The sequence below is a fragment of the Sphaerodactylus townsendi genome, linkage group LG06 (assembly GCF_021028975.2).
Source record: "Sphaerodactylus townsendi isolate TG3544 linkage group LG06, MPM_Stown_v2.3, whole genome shotgun sequence".
Lineage (NCBI taxonomy): Eukaryota > Metazoa > Chordata > Lepidosauria > Squamata > Sphaerodactylidae > Sphaerodactylus > Sphaerodactylus townsendi.
The window spans coordinates 24,753,232-24,773,119 of NC_059430.1; the positions used below are offsets into that span (position 1 = coordinate 24,753,232).

Below are 19,888 nucleotides of genomic sequence, written 5' to 3' on the forward strand. Positions count from 1 at the left end.
CCATTGGTGAGCACCTTTTATGTTCAGTTAGTCAAATCCATTCAACAAGGTTCAGCCTGCACTAGGTTTTTACAGTGCATATGTGCTAATTTAATATATATGTAAAAGGAAATCTTTAAACCCAAGATTTTGGGTCAGTTAATCTGAACACTGGAACCATCTCACAAGTGTATTAAGAAAATTTATAAACCTACAATTCTCAGATGTGATCACATAATTATCTCACACCTCTATTAATCCCATAATACAACTATTTATAACCTGGGGTAGGAAGGGACTAGTACCTACCCTGAGGAATTTAGAAGCTATATTTCAACTGTGGTGGAGATGACAAACAGGGAAGGATAAGCAAAGGTAACAAGGGATAAATTTGGGCAATTTTAATTACTGTATAAGCCCAAAGCGACGGTAAAACACAAAACTCAAGACTACTGTGTAACGATTCCTAACAGGAGTGTGTCAGGGGTGTTCAACTGGACATGCCAGCAGGGCTGATGGGAATTGTAGTCCATGAACATCTGAAGTGCCAGAGTTGGACACCCCTGGCTTACATCAATGAGTAGAAAAGCCCAGAATGCCACAAATACACCCAGCAACCGATTTTTCATACAAGGCTTTATGTTCAGGTTGGCAGCACAGAGATATAAGCACAAGATTTATATTTTTAAAAACACAGAGTTCAGAAACATCCTAGCAGACTCAGACTTATCATATCCCTATTTCAACTGACCAATATTTATAAAGCCAAAGAAAAATAGTGGAAGACATATGAACAGCAGGAATACAAATTCAGTTAAGAAAAGATGGCCACCAAAGAGAACAGAACTCTCTTAAAAACCTATTGTGGCATACAAGTGACAACGCCAGGCTATTCAAGACACTAAAAGAAACCCACTGACCTTTTTTGGCTTGTCTTTCGGAAACCACTCAAGCTAGTTAACTTGGCTGTTAATCCTATTTGACAGTATCAGATTCGGTTCCTATTAGCCAATTCATTACAAGGCCATCAGTCACGGTGAGTAGGTTGGATGCATTTTGAACCGTTTGCTCTCTCTGGTCAAGCTTAACGTGTCAGACAGTGAAAGGAAACTTGGACAATTCCAAGTGGAGAAAGCTGTTGTGTCTGACAATGAATAAACTACAACTGGCCCTCTAGGCTTTCCTTTAATGATACATTTTTCCTGTTAGACCCACTAAGACAGAGTACAGAAATGACGTCTGTCCCTTAAGAAAAATTAGGAGGAATGAATCTTCTTAAGCATGGATTCCATTTAGAATGAGCAGTGCATGCTGTTCCCTGGTGAGCTTCCCAGCATCTTGCTGCAATCTGTTGGGACACAAAATCTGGTCCTAAGGGGTTGACGGAAACCAGGGAACAGAATATGGAAGGGGAAAAAAATCAATGAAAACTCTCTCCCCCCTTTTTAGGATGCAAGTCAATAGCCAGTCAAAATAAGGAATAAGGCCCTTTTCAATCATGAAGAGCACATATGCTTTCCTGCCACCTTCTCTAACAAAGTCTCAGATAATGGGAAGGTTGGCTTGGGAGTCAAGCTTAGGGGGCACCAAAACAAAGCAAAGTTGGAGCATGCTGCCACTTCTAAGGACTTCCAAGTAGCCTGATGATTCTAGATAGTATAATGTTTCTTGCATTCCTTAAGAAAGACAAAAAACTGTCAAGTAGGATTATTTATAGAGAATCTGATATCACAAGAGCACACAATAATAATCATGTGTCTTTTCAAAAACATTTCTTTAAAACTGGTCTTCATCATTTCCCCTGGGGAATTTACATGCACTGTATGACGTTAAAATCATTTGCTCAGACTAAGGGAGCCAGACTAGAGGCAGCAGTTATATAAGGTCAGGAAGGCAGAGGACAGACTAGTCCCTTGATGAAATTTGTAGCACAACCTCCAGCTACTTACAAACAAGCTCTGCAGAGCAATAGTTATCACACCAGCATCTCCTCTACCTTCAGTTTGTATCAGCATCTCCTCTTCCTTGAAGCCATATGCTGCCAAAGCCTGAGACTCCAGGCACATTATACCAGAGGATATCTGCCAACGGATGCTAATTACATTTTCCCCCATAAATAGTTATTCTCCCTGAAAATGGCATTTTAATTTAAATCCCAGTTGTAAGATACCTCAACCAAAGCATTCAAGAGTGCAAATAACTATATGTGCAAGTGCAGCACCATCAATTACTTTCTGGCCGGTATCCTCTGGAATTTCAATACCACTTTCCAGTTTAGAGTATATTGAACTTTTGGCTTGACGCTGTGTGAGGTCTCATCTTGAAAAGAGCATAGAATGTGTGCGTGAGCAAATGCATCGGCATCTGGTATGGCATACAGACAAACTGCTGCTGGAATTGATACTCTCGTTTCTTCACGTTTTACGAACAGAATGCCCAGCACCCAGGGTCAATGGCAAGCAGGCAATGCCAGTCTCAAAGGGACTGCACAACCTCCTCAGTGTTCAGAAACTATTACAAGAACAGCTGCCCTGGTCTTGACCAAAGATAGCTCTCTTCCTTTGATATTTCACATTTTATTACAAAGCAGTACCATGGGCTACAAATATTCACGTCTAAAGGAACTGGATCTGAATTTTCTGCAGACTGGAGCCAGAACTGTCCTGGCCCATGCTTCTCTCATTTTCCTGATTCTTTTAGTCACCAGTGCTGTGTGGCTGTATGCCTGAGAATGAACGGTCAGTGTGCTTCCCTGACACAGCAGCTGTTAAGAGGCAGCAATCCTTGATGACTCCTGAGGAGCTCTCTCAAGCCTCTCACTGGTATGTGGCTAGCAGCCAGGTTCCATTTCCTCACCCATTACTATCCTACCTCTCTCACATCCCTTCCTTCCTTCCCTTTGAAACTTTCTTGCTCTGCTTTCACTGAGTGTAAGTATTCAGTGCAACAAACTAAGTCCAGACATCTGACAGTCCTGATCTCCAAGCTTATGTGACATCACTGCAGCTCAGCCAACAACTGAGAGTAGGTGAAACTGAGACTGACTCTTCAGCTTCTTTCTTTGATTAATTCAAAGGCTGTGCATTCTGGGCTTCAATTCAACAGCTCCATTCAAATCCAAACCATGGAAAGTCTCCTAAAAGAATTTCTGAAGAAGGTGTGTAGAGGATCAAATCTGGCACATATGAAAACTGTATTAAGTACATATACATTTCTGCATGTACAGAGCCAAAAAGCCTTTGAGGCTGCCAGTGTAAATAATAAGCCCGTTGGGTGTTGGAATCTGTTCTAATTGCATACAAATATCTTCATTTGGCCGTGGGTTGACAGAGGGAAGGTCAAAGGACCATGCAACTTGGGCATCATGCAAAACACACCCCAGAGACTGATTCAGCCACATACTGGCCAAGGCTGCTCCAAGCAAAAAGGCTCAGTGGGACAGTAATAAAACGGCATGGATGAGGCATTTTATTCCAAAATAAATGTTAAGAGTTTGCTTTATGTATAAAAACATAAGTTTTTGGAACTATTTATGTAGATTCCTTTACATATTCAGATTGACTTCAATGTCTTCTCTATCTATCTGCCTTTAGGACAAACACTGTGGCATTTCAGTCCAAATACTGCAGATCCTATTCTGTGCCAACTATTGAATTCATATGGTTTACAAAGAAGAGACACACAAACTAAGCTTGAATAATGCATTTTTAAACTGTCTGCACCTTTAAATGTAGTAAAATTCTAGTATTGTGTCTTCTGACCTACTTTTGTTATTGTTTATTTTTGTAGCTTCGTTCTCTTGCTTATGAATAACGATAGTGATGCAACAGAGCAGCACAATTTAACTTCAACAGATGGAAACAGTGAGTTAATTTGTCCTGGTCCTCAACTTGATTCAGATGAACTGGCTGTGGAGAAAGCTAACCAGCCAATCAGATGAGGACAGCTGGCTGTTGCTCTCTCTCACCTTCAGCCTTTTCCCTGAAGCTGACCCACCCTCTCGGGAGGTAGAACAAATTAACTGGTTGCAATATAGGACCAAGAAGGAATTTGGGGGAGGGGGGCTGGAAATGGACTGGGCCAGGAGCCTTTCCTCCTGTTCCATGCTGACTCTGTGGGATGGGTTCATTCTCATTCCATAGACCTAGTGGTTGTAATTGGTTAGGCCACAAAAGGTTGGCTGGAATAGGCAGGTTGGATAGGTAGGGTTTGGATAGGTAGGGTTAACTGGTAAGCACCCTGAAACATCTGCATGATGGAGGCCATCACATGCCTTGTGGTTGGGTGCGCTGTGAAGGAGTGCCCTTGGGGCTGAGTGGCATCTTTTGAATAAGTAGTAGCCTTAAGGCAAATCAGGAGAGAAGGATGAAGCTGGGCACCTCTCTGCACATAGAGATGTGAACAGGGTGATAAGCAGACCGAGTTTGGAACCTGGGTAGATCCATCAAAAAAGCAGTTCGTAGGGATGCTGAGTTTAGCCCACCCTCAAAATCATCACCTTACTGAAATAAGCAAGAACATAGATCAGCCATTTATGATAGATAAATACAATTAAATAAATTAATTTAACTCATGCTTGGTATAGTAAAATTCAAAATCCAACTTCTAGGGAATTATAATCTGGAAGACATCAAGAGAACAATATTGTAATGCAAGATAGGAAGTTATCGACACATTTCCAGGGCACAAAGAAGAAAATGCTCACTAATAAAATGTTTGTTTGATATATATTATGAAAATGTTTGCCACTATTTCCTTATACTTTCTTCACTTTCCCCAACTTAAATGTTTGCCAAAAGCAGCATGAATCTAAATTACTATAGAAAAATTACTTTCAAACAACCAATACACTGGTGCCCTCTAATGGCTAATGTGTACTATTTCATCATAATCATAATCAAGGCAATAAAATCTTGCTTTCACACAATGTTTACAAAGTTACCTGCAGTTTAAAAACACAATGAGACACACATTGCCATGTATAAAGGGGGCCCTTCTGAAAAAGTAGTTCTTGAGCTTAAACTATTTTTGCCATTTCTAGAACATTAGACATGTTAGAATGTGCACTTAAGCAGTAACCATAATAAAACATAAAAAGGCTTCAATACCTGCAGACAGCACTAACGCAACCACAGTAAAAGTCATCAGCATCTTAGCTGTTTCTTTTCAACTAGAAGTACATACTGACAATTTTCAAAACTTCTATCCTGCTATTCATTTAACAACTTTGCTAAGGAAGTCATCTCACCACACACAACTAGAGTGAATGGACACCTTAATTTTCTATTCATTTCTTAACTCCAAAACAGGTCACCTGATGCACCCAATATGGCTCACTGAAGAACAGAACAGAGCAAAAATAATGAAGAATTTCCAAGTGCGCTATGAATCTGAGGCTAGCAACAGCATCAGGGCAGATTCCCAATATTTCATTTGCATTAGCTACAGAGAACTCCTTAACCATGCATAAGACATCGGGATTGGGTTAGCCAGGAATTGAAACTAGGACATGAAGCTGACACAAAAATCTGAGTAAAAATGACCTCTGGCTAATTACAATTATGTAAATTTTGAAGTTATGTCATAAAAAGGCAAGACTTACAGATTGATAACTGGTAAAGTATAAGGAAGCAAATGATAGAGAAGCAAGAGGGCAGAGGGATTCTCCAAGTATCTATACTGAGATCATTGCTATTAATTTCATTTATAAATTACCTGATGAATAGTAGCCATGTTTGTAGACAAAACCAATTATTCAGGATGGTGGAAAACCAAGCTGACAGTGAACCATTCCAATAAAATCTCCAGACTGGGTAAAATGGGCAACAAAATGGCAAATGAAATGTACACAATGTGCAAAAAATACTTTCAGTTGATAGAGCTCCAGTTGATAGAGTAAACTCAGGCCCCTTCTGCATGGGCCACGTGAGCAGGGGTGCACCAACATAGTCTATGCCAGTTCACCCCCCAGGGCCATTTGCATGAATGCACAGGCTGTGCTGCTCCTGGTGCCCTTTTACCTTCTGATGGCTCCCATCACTCTGTGGAGGGCAGGGGACAAGTCCCCGTGGCCATCGCGACGCCTCTGGGGTTGGAGGCCAGGAGGCATGTCCCCTGGCCTCCACAGAGCGACCAGAGCCGGCAGGCGGTAAAAGGGGACCAGGAGCGGCGTGGGGAAAACACCGGCTTCCACACGATGCTGCTTGCTCGGCACCGGATGGAAGCCAGTGTTTTCAAAAAGACTTGCTTAGAGAAAACGCCGTTGTGGAGGGGGAAAATGCAGTTGTGGGGGAAAATGCCACAGTGGCAGTTGTGCAATCTTCTCCCCTGCAACAATGTTTTTATCGGCCACACGCCGGTCTAAATGGTCCATGTGGAATGGGCCTCAGTACCCTCTGACTGCCCTGAGTTGGAATCCTGGTTATGTCATGTTGACTTGTTATACCAAAAGATCACTCTCTTGAAAATTAACTTTGATAGAAATAAAAGGAACTAGTGCTGAAGAACTGTCCGAATGAGCCCTGTAAAAAAGACACCCTTTTTAGAAGCAGGAGACATTGCTTTGTTGTGATCTTTGGTTTCCCAATAATTTCTCCAGAAAAAGGTAGGGTAGATATTAGATTTGGATGCCTGAGCCGCACACCAGTAATTATACTAGAGGTTACAACTGAGGCTGCAGCTCCAGTGGAAAATCATATGATATGCTGAAGTAATTAGGAAGAGTAAATAGGGGTAAGTAGGAAACCTCACAAACTGAACATTCTCCTCCTCTGATGGAGAATTATACACTTATGGTACAGAGCTAGAAAGATCCCCCCCTCGAGTCATATATACTATGAGACTAACCAATAAAACAGATAAGTAGTATTGCACAGAACGCAGCTTATGGAGCTTATTACTGAAGAATGTGATGAATGGCCATCACTTTAGACAACTTTACAGACAATGCAAATGTCTTACAAAGGGCTATTGACCACCATCTCTGTCAGACCTCCTCTGTTTGGGAAGTGAACAATGAGAAATTATTATTTCCAGAGAGGTTGTTTTTCCATGGTTGGACACATGCTTAGCGTCCAGAAGGTTTTAACTTCAATCCTTGGCATTTCAGTTAAAGATGCTGGGCATGACTTCTCTCCACCTGGAGAACTGATGCCGTGAGAGCTGACAGTGCTGCGCTACAGAGACCAATGTTTTCTTTTGGCATATGGCAGTTTTACGTAGTCATATGCATGCCTTATTTGAATACTTTAAATATACACTACACAGACAAGCATGATAACTACTTTAGGAAACCAGATGCTGGACTGCATGGACCCTCAGTATGATATGGTAGTGTTCTTCTTTTGCCCAAATTACCAGCACTTAAGTTGGGGGGGGGGGGAGGCTAGGCAAGGGAACTGTGATATCACGTGGCATGCTACCATTCTCTCTGCCACAGTCAGAAACTCTTCAGCACAGCTACATTTGTGCATTCCATCTCCAACGTGAAAGACTTAATATAATTAATAAACAGCAATACTTCAAATACGTCTCATTTACCTCTGTTTGCAGAATGGCAGCTCTTTGCTCTTTAGCTGTAAGGGACTCCTTGAGTACGTCAATGTGTTGTTTGCTATCAGAAAACTGGTTTGTGAGCGTTTCCAACTTGGTCTGTAAGGCTAGCAGCTCAGTGTCTTTGCGTGACAGCTCCTGTTTCACTTGACCAATCTAGTGGAGGGATCAAACAGAAGACTAGTTATCAAATGCACTTTAGGGTACTGCAGAGAATATATAGAACTGTCACAAGGGCCATTTAATACCAATATAAAATATAATTCAAATACTTAAACGTTGTCAAGCCGAATCAAGAAATCAGAAAACAGCAAAGCTTGCTGATCGCTTATTCCGTGCAAGTATATTCACAAAACAACTCTGTAGATAGAAAAAGTTAATCATTCTAAAAATTAAAATAGTGTGTTTTTGTGAAGACCACTAAAGTGTAGCCAATACATATATTGTTTCATTTCTGATAATGGCCCTCACCAATTCCTGAAAATCAGAATGTGACAATGATGAAGAAAATCAGAAAAAAATCCTCATAATCTAAACTGGCTTAAGTACTTTAAGAAAGATAACATGAATAGAAACATTTGTTTTAAGTACTGGGAGTTGCTCAGCTTGCATGAATGAAAGATATCTTGGTTTAATTCATTCCTTGACAGCTTTACAGCAAAATTACACTTTTGGGTTTTTCTGTACAACAATTGTGTTTCTTAGCTGCCTCAACAGGAAGAACGGTTGGGTTAGAAAACAAAACCAAATGTGGGCAAAGCTGTAATACATTTCCATGAGTGGAAAATTAAGCTGTAATCATTTTGACCTTAAGAAGTCAATTTTGAAAACACAGGGTTTCTGGTGCTCTTGAAAACAAGGAAAACATAGGGGGTGACCATATCAGAAGGACAGGTACTCATTCATTTTCTATTCTCCACTGGTGTTCCACTATTCTCCACTGGTGAAGATGAGAAAATTCTATATTATCTGCCCCTGACTACTGAAGCCAACTAAAGTCCATGCTTACATAGGATTTTTGTCAGAGCGTTTTTCAGGGGTCCACTGATTTCGGCTTGCCTTGGCAGCCAGCCATTATTAATGATGAACAGGAAAGGCTCACAATTTCCAAGTTTTCAATGCAAGCCAAAGATGACTGCTTGTAGGGGTGGGAAAGACAGAAGAGGCAACTGCAGGGGAAGCCACAAATATTTACAGAAGCAACAGATGTGGACAGGGTTGCTGATAAGCCTGGAGAACAACGTTCAGTCTTTACAACAGAGTCTTAATGTGTGGAAATAGGCAGCTAAAGCTTTTAATAGTAAATAAAAAAACCTTTAAGCGGCCATAGCATTTTTCTACAGGCCTGTTGGCAAATCTGTTTAAGACCTCCCTCCCCAAATTTGTATTTTCTTTTCCAGCTTTCCCTTCCTTTAACTCCTTTAACACCCCTGCCCTCAATTTTCTGCATTACCTAAGAACCCATAGGCAGAGTTGGTCTCATTTAACTATTATGCTGTGCTCAGCATTAAGCACTATTAACTTCCAACATTACTCGGAAAAATTGGACTCAGTCACATCTGTGCATCACTGTAGCATATTTTAAAAATGGAAACAGGTTTCCAAATCACGCAGTTCAGCTACAACAAATATTCCATTAAAAAGCAGTAAAACAGTTAGAGTAAGATTAACAGCATCATTTTCAAGTAGAAAAACAACTTCCCCTTGTAGCCTCAGGGACAGTATCAAACATTAACTTGTTTTTATACAGAAATTGTAACCAAATATGCTGACCTTAGTAGGAGAAAGTCTTAAAACACCCAAAGCATCACATTAATTTTCTGGATTAAGGCCACACAGGAAAGGGAAAAAGCACAGAATCTACAACTCTGTTCATGGACTATCAAAGTTATAGGGCACCTAACATGAAAGAATCATAGGCATGCAACTAGAAAGTTGGTCAGATTTTACATGGGCCTCCTTTTCAAGAGCTCAGCACATGCATCACTAATACATGACTTTTAAAAGAATTTGGAAAGAAAAGGATAACTTTTCACGTAGCGCAAGAACCCTTAAAATAAATAACCAGAACTGGGTATTCAGCGTGGGTTACAGGCTAGATGTAAACAAGCAACAGAAAAAGAGAAGAGTATACCAGTTAGTCTGAGTGCTCTTCATAATCACAGGATGCAAGGTAAGCAAAGTGTAAGCTGCCCAGAAAGCAACCGAGCTAGCAGAGCCCAAGTGAGCAGCCACTGCACACACAGAAATCAATCTTACGGCAGAGACCTCAGTCTGAAGACCAGCCACTCTCTTTTTCAGCTCCTCCCCTTGAGCCTCTTTGGCATTTAGCTCTTCCTTCAGTTGCTCTACCTGCCACGACATTATTATTTTTTTACATTGATATTAAATGTTTTCCTATTAATTTTCCTCAGGCAACACAGAATTAAACTCAAAACTCAATATATATCAGGGTGGAAGGGCTGACAGGATTCTATAGAGTAAACTTGGAAGATAGCCTTCATAATCCTTGAATAAATAGAAGCATTTCCACTTGCCCAAGGGCAGAGGTGGGGTGGGGGCTCTGGAATTTTCACAGATTTCCCACGAACTGCACTTTCCTGTAATGTACTCCACATGCCTTCAAGGATCCCATAAGCCCTATTCAAGTGTGAGGGGTGGGGGCAGCAGAAGACATAGAGAAATGAGAAGGATCCACTGTGTAAGCAGAACTCATAGATCTTTGAACCCAACCTCATATTGCTCTAAAACCTCTTTAAAAATAAGTTTGCCTCAGTAATAAGAGGTTGAATCCAAAAATTTTCCTTTCACAGAACAAAACCTTCCCGTCTTCTTCTCCCACCACAGCCCACTGAACTCACATAAAGGTTTATCCTGAGAGACAGAGGCCCTCAGAAACAGCATGAGGGGTATCCTGGGGGGTTTGCAGTGGCATATCAATGCCACTTTCCCTTGAAGCTGCCATCCCCACTGACTGGACATGATCATGTACTTGTAAATTAACAAGTGAGAAACCTGGGTTTAAATTCTCTTGTAATTACTGTGTTGTTTCAGCTTATTTTACACAGAAACCATCCATCTAATACTGCTATATAATTAAATTTACAATGTATTTTGATGAAGGTACAGCATTAATGGGCTCTAGAATAATATCAATAAGTATCTTTTAAATCGAAGCTTCTATAGAGAAGCATTCCTCAAATGTTGGCCAAAACATGAGAAAAAATTTCCAGGATAAGGGGGGAGGATAAAGGATGCTACACCACTTTAGAAGGGCTATTCAATTATGCAAAGGTAATTCAACATTCACAACAGGATATGAATGTGCAGTTTTTTAATTACCAATAGTATCTAAGGATGACATGTATTTGCAGCTTCTGGTAAGGGTTTTTTCCCTCTGTTTTGTTACTTTAATGCAGTTGTTCTCACTCCATGGATGGCAGACAGCCACATTTGCAATTGCCAGGTAAAGTGGATTCCAGTTGTTTGATAAACACTGTTTACTTATTACCTTGTTTTTCATGAATTTGGAATGGCTACGATATACTTCCATTTGTTTCATTTCTTCCTCACGTTCCTCTGTGCTGAGTGCTCCATTCGATTTCAACATCTGGATCTCTTCTTCCAAGTCTCTGAGTCCGCGCTCCATAGAAGAGATCTTAGAGTCCTTCAGAGATAAGTAGCAACATGTTCAGTTTCTCCTGATAAAGCAATAGGTTTTGAGTAGAGGTAGTTTACAAATGGTCCCATATGGAACTGTTCTTAGAGGCACTGTGTTACACACAGTTAGGTACTCAGATGCTGGCTAAAGAGGTACCTACAGTAAAATCTTAATAAAGATTGAACAGTTGTGCTTTCATCTGGGAACAATATCTAATATTTTGAAGTCAGAGAAAAAGGACCATATTATGAATACGGTCCCAACACAACAACACTTCTAAGTAGAAAACTGCTTCCCACTCATTCCAACAGTAGTACACTGGGTACTCAATGTCAGATGTACTGAGAAATTATTAATGGAACATTAAAACTCCTGAATTTGTTACAAAAATCAGAAGTCAGACAGTGATTTCTGCACTGCTGAAATAATCCAGCTGCATTTTCCTATCCAGACTATTACAATAATGTCCAATGATGTCTGGATCCAGTCCCCGAGTCCATAAGATATGCTGTTTTGAGGTAAAAACTTGGAAACTTTACTTTCATGTATAAGAGAGAAAGCATCTGAAGACTGGGTAACAAGCTGAAGAAGGCTGGGTAACAAGCATTTTATGCTAAAGTTCAGGGTTCAACATTTTGAAACCAAGGGAATTGCATAAGATGAATAACCTTTGCCTTTAAAACTTTAAAATGTTTGAGGTAAACAACTGTACTGATTAACATTAATTTCTTAAATGATCTTAAGCAACTGCTTATATTGATTTCCAAAAGGAAAAAGTAATACTTGTTCAACCAGACTTCAGTATACTTTCCATTCATTTTTTGCACTAGCCATAACCAATTACCACATCAGTTTAACCAGATGTCCTTTATTATAGTATCTGCCATGGCCAGCCAGTGCTCTTCAGTCCTAACTGATATCTATGGGGGGAAAAAATCGGCATACAGCAGCATAAAAGTTTAGCTGTTTATCTTGGGGGTTGAAAATCAGTTTTCTAAGTACTAGATAGGATCCAGATAACCACACACAGTGCTTCATGGAAAAGTCCTTTTGAAACCAAGGGAATTTTCAAAAACAGTCTGTGTAATTGTCATGGGGATTGCAGTTCAAAGATAAATAGTTAATTACTTAAATTATATTGCTTTAACAGTCAACTGGCCACAAGCAGCATCACACTGTAACAGTCTCCCCTTTTATATTTAATTACTGAAACAAAATTTTTGCAACTAACAACGTAATCCTTTCATCATTATCAAATTGTAACACCTGAATTAGTCTCTGAAAAGAAAGATATGATTTATAAAATATAAACTTCCCTAAAAATTCTTTCTCAAACCTCTCTAAAAGTCTCAATCTGACAACCCGCACAGAGGGCGATCAGGCTGCAACATCTGTCATTCCACTAATAGCAAGGGTTGATTCGGCAGGCTAGGTGAGCATCCCCTACCTCCCTCACCACTCCATGTGTGTCCTTCCCCAAGTATTGCATTCGGTGGAAGAGGATGACCATCCCAGATAGAAGGAGTCTTTGGTCCAGGGTATACAATAGCTGTGCTCCCCTGGTAAAATCTCCAAACAAGCTCAAAGATAAACAAAATTCCATGAAATAGGACCAAGGCTTTGGGTTTGATAAAAGGGGTTCTCAACCATTATCTTGTGGTTATGGAAATATGTTCCTATTTTTGGTGTGATGTTCAATGATCTGAAAGCCTCAACTTTGTTTCCCTCTTCTAGTAGGGAACAGCAAGTATACCTTATATTAACTCTACAACAATGCAACCTACTTTCCTAAATACTACACATTTTGTTTTAGCTAACTGTTCATTCTGCTCCATTAAAATATCTTACCTTCATCTCTATAACCGTCTGCAAAGCTTTAGTCTTGGCTGAGTCAGGAGCATTTTCAAAGCGACGATGCATCTCCTATACAAGAAGGGGGGAAAGTTTAGCAAAATGATTAATTTCAACCAAATACATTCAGAAGAGGCTGCTGAACAAGAAGTTCCCAACCACTTATCTGTTGCACTGACGACTGCTTTTCTCAGTCAGCAAAAAAACAGCTATAGTTCACTAGAGGAATGACCATCCCCTGACCCCCAGAAGTGAAGCACTGGACCTCAACCTTCTGCATTTCCAAAAAAATCCCCAAACCCTCTTGACAGGACTCAAACTGAAATGAAAGCAACTTTAAAATACCTTTCAGAAAAATAATTCTTTATAGCTTCATCAAACTTTATTTTCCGGTGGAAAGATAAAAATATCTTATAAAAAGAGAATAAATAAATAACAGCAACAATCTGGCATGTCCTTAACAAGCTGATAAAGCATCTGTGTCAGTAACACTCCTACACACCCTGAGCAGCAACCACCTAGTTACAGATGACGAAAGCTCTCTCCAGAGACACTGAAGGGACGGTGAAATACTCACTAGACTGGCAAGTTCATCAAAGCAGCATGGTAACATGTACTTGTATTTCTGTGGTTATGAAGAAATAGGTAATCAGATTTGTAGTTGGAATTAATAAGTGTGGGGTTTTATTGTTTTACAGAATGAAGTCTGTACCTTGAAAGGTAAAATCTAGTTTATTCAATACTTATGTATTTCCCTCATGCATACTTAATCTTTCTTCCCAGTGGGGACCCAAAGTAGCTTGCATCATTCTCCTCTCTATTTTAGCCTCAAAATAACATTGTGAGGTATATTAGGCTGGAGGGAGAGGGGGAGAGAGAGAGAGAGTATGATTGGCTCAAGATCAGCCAGCAAACTACCATGGCAGACTAGGGATTCAAACCTGGGTCTCCTAGATCACATATGAACATTCTAACCACTATACCACAATGGCTCTGTATGGAAGTGTTTAAAGCTTTTTGCATTTGAGAATAAGCAGGGCTTAGTATAAGCGAAGGCTCTTCTCTAGTTTCCACCACATGGATTCCATCCTAGCATTCAATTATAAAATGCATAATAAGCACCGAGTGGACAGTGATCAAACTGCCCACCCCCCACCCCCAGGTTATCACAGTCTGCTCACAGATGGCTGGGAACTGGGATTGAGAATCAGGACCAAGGCTCAATTTCTTAAACAATAAATCACTGAGAAAAATAATGGCCTGTGCCTTATTGCTTGCTTCCAGGTAAGGACACTCAACTTTTAGCCTGAGATAAGCTTTTTTTTTAAAAAAAAAAATTACTTCCCTGGGTTGGTTATACCCAGGGGGAGGGCGGTCTAAAAAACCAATAAATAATAATAATAATATGTAAGCATCAGAAAGAAACATAAAGCAGATAAGGAATATGAAGATCAGAAGAAGCTCAGCGCTCCATGACCCCCACTGAGGTCTGTAAGGAAAGAGGCTATGGTTAGTAGTACCGCTGTAGAGAGTTTAAACAACTATGGGCAGGACAAAGTTTCTCCAGGATGTGAATGGCTGCCATTACGATGTCACTGCTGCTGGTATCCATCTGCTAATAGCTGCAATCAGACATGAGAGGCTAACAATTGGGAACAACAGCTGAAGTACAGGAATTGATCCATAAGCAGGAATTTCTGCACCAACAAGAGTTACAGGTGAAAATTCTATAATTTCTCACACTCAAGCAATTTCCGTCTGACTTTTGTGGCCTGACACTTCTGTGATCTCTCCTGAAAGATTTCACCTCCCAGCAGGCAGACTCAGTGATGCAGAAAAGAAAGTGAATCTGTGCATACTTATTTTACGTCTTTCATAACCTTGTCTTTCTCCCCAATGGGCACCCAAAGTAGCTTACATCATTCTTTCCTCCATTTTATCCTCACAACCACCTTGTGATACATATAGGGCAGGAGGAAAGTGTGTGACTGACCCAAGGTTACTCAGCAAGCTTATATGGTAGTGCAAGCAACTGATCTTGTATCTCGTGTTACCACCTATTGATCAAATTTATGATGCACAGATTAATTCCTGTTGATCTCACCCTGTGATCCTTGTGGGTCTTCAACATGCTCCAAGTTGCTCAGTTTATCAAGAACATTCTCATTTGCTTCACAGTGCAAGGGGAAGCAAATCCAAGGAGAGAAGCATGAGGGATCCTGCCTCTACCATCCAAGTTAGTGGGAAAAGCCCACACTTCATATTCACCGTGTGTTCTATCTAGTAGTTCACGACTGGGAAAATGTTCTTAATCTCTCAATACCTCTACAGGTTGCCAGCACAACACTTGGTCCTTTCTGCTACTGCTGTGAGATGCCCTCCACCCAGTCAAGACTGGGCTACAAGCTAAACAATACTGATGCTGCTAAAAGACATGTAGCTAACCCTGTCATATTTAAAGGGTCATAACAAAAGTCAGATAAGACCTGGGATATCCCCAATTGCATTCTTCTGTAATCACAGAGTGTCACATGGTGTGTGATGCTGAACCACAGTGACAAGCTGCTATACATTGAGAGCCAGTGTAGCATACTGGACAGAGTGGCAGACTGACATCCTTGGTAACTAGGGTCCAAATATCCACTTTTACAATGGAAGCTCACCAGGTGACCTTGGGGCAGTCACAAACTTTCACAGCGTTGTTGTGAGAAAGTGAAGAGGTGAGAGCTACGTTCTAAAAGCTACTTTGTCCCATCTGGGGCGAAAAGAGGGATATATGTAAATAAATAAATACAAATGCATTGCTTCAACCTTCTGAAAGAAGATGGAGTTGGCTAAACTTTCTTCTGCTACCTTCAATCTGGCTGGGATTTCTTGGGAGACATGAGGACACTGTGCAGCAACTGAGTTCAGAGGCCATATTATGTGGTACCTCCATTGCTGGCAGTAAAGCTAACATCCACACATCCTCGGGGATGGGGCGGTATAAAAGCTGAAACAATAAATAAATAAATAAATAAATAAATTAAATGTGTGTTCTCTAAGACCTGCAGCATTTCCAGCTGGTTTTTATGCTTCTATTAATATCTGCATTCGGCCTTCCAGCTAACATAAACCCTTAACAAGAAATATAACACAACAAAACCAGCGAACATTAATACTAACAATTAAAATCAGCAAGCACCATAAGCATATATCAAAGAGAAAAGGCAACAGAAAAGAATAACAAAAATATATCACAATAGAAGCAGGGCCAAAATCATTACGCTTCAGACACTTTTTAGCGCAGTAAGAGCTCTTCACATCAGAAGACCAATTTGGGATTTGAATCTCAACCAGAGTGTCTTCCTCCAATATGATGAATTCTAAATTTATCACTTCTCTAAAGACTTTCTGTTCTTCTATGGATGAAGACGTGTTTTTAGTATTGATCTTACTGATAGAAACAACACTGTGTCCATCTAGGCATGGCTTAATTATGCTTAAAACAGCCACAGAGTTAATATTATAAGTCTGAGAAACTTACAGCTAGCTCAGGGGATTCTACAGCCCATGAGGAACAAAGCAAATTTGGATACAAATCCTGGGATTTGATAACATTTTGAACTGAAAAAACAAAAACTGGACTGTAATTGAAGCTGTTAATTAAAAATGTAGATTAACTGTGGTAAAAAAAACAGCACCCAAAAGAATCTCAAAGAACAAAACACATCAATAAGGTCTAATACTGCTCCTGAATTACATAACAAGGATCTATCTGAAGGACATTTCCAAGTCAAGCTCTTCAAATAAAGTTCTGCAACAAATCTGTTTTCTAAGGTTTTCAACCACAAACAAAGAACTGTTAATAGTGGAAGGTGGAAGACTGACAAGGAATCTCTCTGCCAGATCCATAAGAGCTAACTGATCTTTTGTTTTTCTTTCCTGTTACAGGAATAAAGCTTGGGCATGATCAGAGCTATAAGCTTTTAGCAGGGGTTGAAGAACACCTGGCCCTTGACTTGGCACTTGGCCTCTGGCTTACAACCTGTGGCCTTGGACGAGCCAGCCTAGTGAATCCAGGACTGGTTCAAGATGTAGTTTCTTACATTGTTTTGCCTGACTGAAAGAGAGCTTACTGATATAAACTGCTAAAACGAGGGTCCTCTATGTTTGGATTTCTTCACATCCCAGTCAGATAACCACAGGAGATGAGGGCAACAGAAGAATTCTATTCCACATGGGTACAATTTTAGGGAAAAAATGCTTCCCATATTCAGGTATTTTAAATGTTGTTAGGCATTACTTACCTTCTCTTTCCCCTGCCCCTGGTTACGCAAGATATTGTTAGCATGTAAGGTTAACGTTTTTACAATTTCTTGTCAGTTTTTGTGTGTAATTAAAACATTACTATGTATATTAGTACTGGAACAGACACTGCCTTCTTAAAACAAATAAAAGATGTTAACTGTCTAGAAACTGGGGATATGGAGGAGGATATAGACAACTGAGTGATTTGCATCTATATGACCACAGCTGGGGAAAAAATTAGGTGTCTCTTTACTTGTATTATCCACATTGAGAGAATATGTGCAGTGGGTGTGTGTGTGTGTGTGTGTGTGTGTGTGTGTGTGTGTGTGTGTGTGTGTGTGTGTGTGTGTGTGTGTGTGTGTGTGTGTGTGTGTGTGTGTGTGTGTGTGTGTGTGTGTGTGTGTGTGTGTGTGTGTGTGTGTGTGTGTGTGTGTGGAATTATCCTTGGAAGGCACAGCAAGAATCAGGGGAGTACAACCTTTCTGATGTGCTCCTTTTCCCTTTTGCTGAACTTGCAATGTTCTTTTCCCTCCCCACTCCACTCATTCTTGACACATTTAAAATGGCATTTCTGCCTTTCATATGTGCATTTCTCCAATATCAGGTAAGAGAGAATCAAAGTGGCATGTGTGAAATCAGTTTTTAGCATAACTTAAATAGGTCATTTTCAATTTTCACTGCAAGTACTGATACCAATCAACAGCTCCCTCTATAAAGCATGCCAAGAACAATCAGCCACGACTGGAAGTAGAGACCGGGGAGTGGAAGGAGGAGAAGGAAATCCAAGCATAAGCTTGCAAGCCTATTTATGCTTCTACTGTTCAGAATACCAGCACCATGAACTGTTAACCAAGAAGAAGCCTACCTCAGCACCCAATGAATGCATTTTTGTACCTCTGTATCTGCCACAGATGTTTCTCAGCACCAGCAAAAACTCCTGAGCACTTTTCAAGGACAGTTTAAGCATTTTTTAACACTGGATTGGTGGAAAATTATTATAGGTGATGCTAGCAGCAAGCCAGATTGGTTAATTCATGCACACAACATTTAAATTTTACAGATTCCTTTTCAGAATAAGAGTTTAAAGTACAGAGGGAGTGGTCATGTAAGGGGAAAAAACCCATTGTCTTCCAACTGTCAAGCCATTTTTTGCCACTTTTTCCTTATCTTGCCAAGAAAAAAATCCAAAATCCATCATTTCTGCACTAGGGTGTTCTGTGAGATATAAGAGAATCATTATATTCTCCACCTCTAAAATTGTGCAGAGGAGAGTGACGAGGATTATCGGTGGCCTGGAGAACAAGTCCTATGAGGAAAGATTGAGGGACTTGGGAATGTTCAGTCTTGAGAAGAGGAGTGTGATGGGGGACATGATTGATCTCTTTTAAGAATGTCAAGGGCTGCCACTTAGAGGAGGTCAGGGAGCTGTTTCGGTTGGCAGCAGAGGATAGGACTTGCAATAATGGGTTTAAACTACAGACACAAAGGTTCCGACTAAATATTAGGTGGGGGGGGAAATCTATGATTTCTTCTCCACATGTTTTTCTTACAGAGCTAGAGAGGTGGGTTAACCATCAACATTGCATTGGTTTGGTATGCTGCTATGAGTTTTATAAAACTGAACTGGAAATATGCAAAACATTACGACTAAAAATATCCCTTGTTCAACTATCTTTAGTCTCTTTAGCTTTAGTTATTGACTGTTGCCTGCCTAACCTTCAGGTTCACCTAAACACATGAAGATTGCTTTGTCAGTCTTGTGCCCCCCACACTTTATTTTCTGGGAGCAAAGTTTATTTTCTGGCAGCAAGCAGTAGGCAGCATGTTATGTGCTTATTGCTTACTGTCCACAGGGTTATTCAGCAACATTTTACCATCTTTTGTGGAAATGTTAACGCAAAATTGGTGATAGAGAATGCAACATTCCAAAAGGCAATCGTTATTACATTTTAAATAATATGTTTTAGGCTATGAATCCAAGGCAGCAAATGATTTCATCAAATACCCTTTCACAGCAAACTGACTGTTTCCATGGAAACCTGCAGAGCAAGCACAGATTACTGCTGCCAAGACTTTTCCTTGTACTTCTGAATACAGGTAGATGTTCATTTACAGTTTTCAAAATACAGCTACATACCTAGACTAAGGGATAGCAATATTTCCTATTGATTCAAACAAGTTCTTTTTTTTTTGTTATTCATAAGGAGTAAATACGTCTTGCAGTTCTGCAAACGAAGTAAGTTTTCTGGCTATTCTTCTTATCTCCATTCCGAAGACCTTTAAAGCACATGAAGTTTCTCAACATGTCAGTTTATTTTGAGATATGCAGCCCTGTCTATTATAAATCTCTGCTTGCCAGACATATGAAGGATTTTAGTATGATACCCCAATATTCTGTTCCATCAGTGCATATCATCGTTATGAGACAGACTTCATGTCTCAAGTTAAGGTAAATTATCTCATTTTCAGACTTCAGTAGGTAGGGTGCCTATATGCCCCAAGGGCCATCCAGTCCAATCCCCAGCCTTTACAACTGCTGTCAAAGACACATATGTT

The 19,888-nt window shown here is 40.1% G+C and overlaps 1 protein-coding gene across 9 annotated transcripts in view; it reads right to left on the reverse strand.

Moving 5' to 3' along the window:
- The window catches only part of ERC1 (ELKS/RAB6-interacting/CAST family member 1), a 214,022-nt gene that overhangs the window by 158,744 nt on the left and 35,390 nt on the right, over nt 1-19,888 (reverse strand). For 6 of the 9 annotated variants that reach the window (XM_048499841.1, XM_048499840.1, XM_048499838.1 and 3 more), the window contains 4 exons: nt 13,040-13,114; nt 11,042-11,197; nt 9,799-9,882; nt 7,519-7,686 (listed from right to left, as the gene is read on the reverse strand). In XM_048499841.1, coding sequence (XP_048355798.1) covers nt 7,519-7,686; nt 9,799-9,882; nt 11,042-11,197; nt 13,040-13,114 — 483 coding nt within the window. The remainder of the gene's footprint in view (nt 1-7,518; nt 7,687-9,798; nt 9,883-11,041; nt 11,198-13,039; nt 13,115-19,888) is intronic. The other 3 variants (XM_048499842.1, XM_048499846.1, XM_048499844.1) reach the window with 1 other exon arrangement.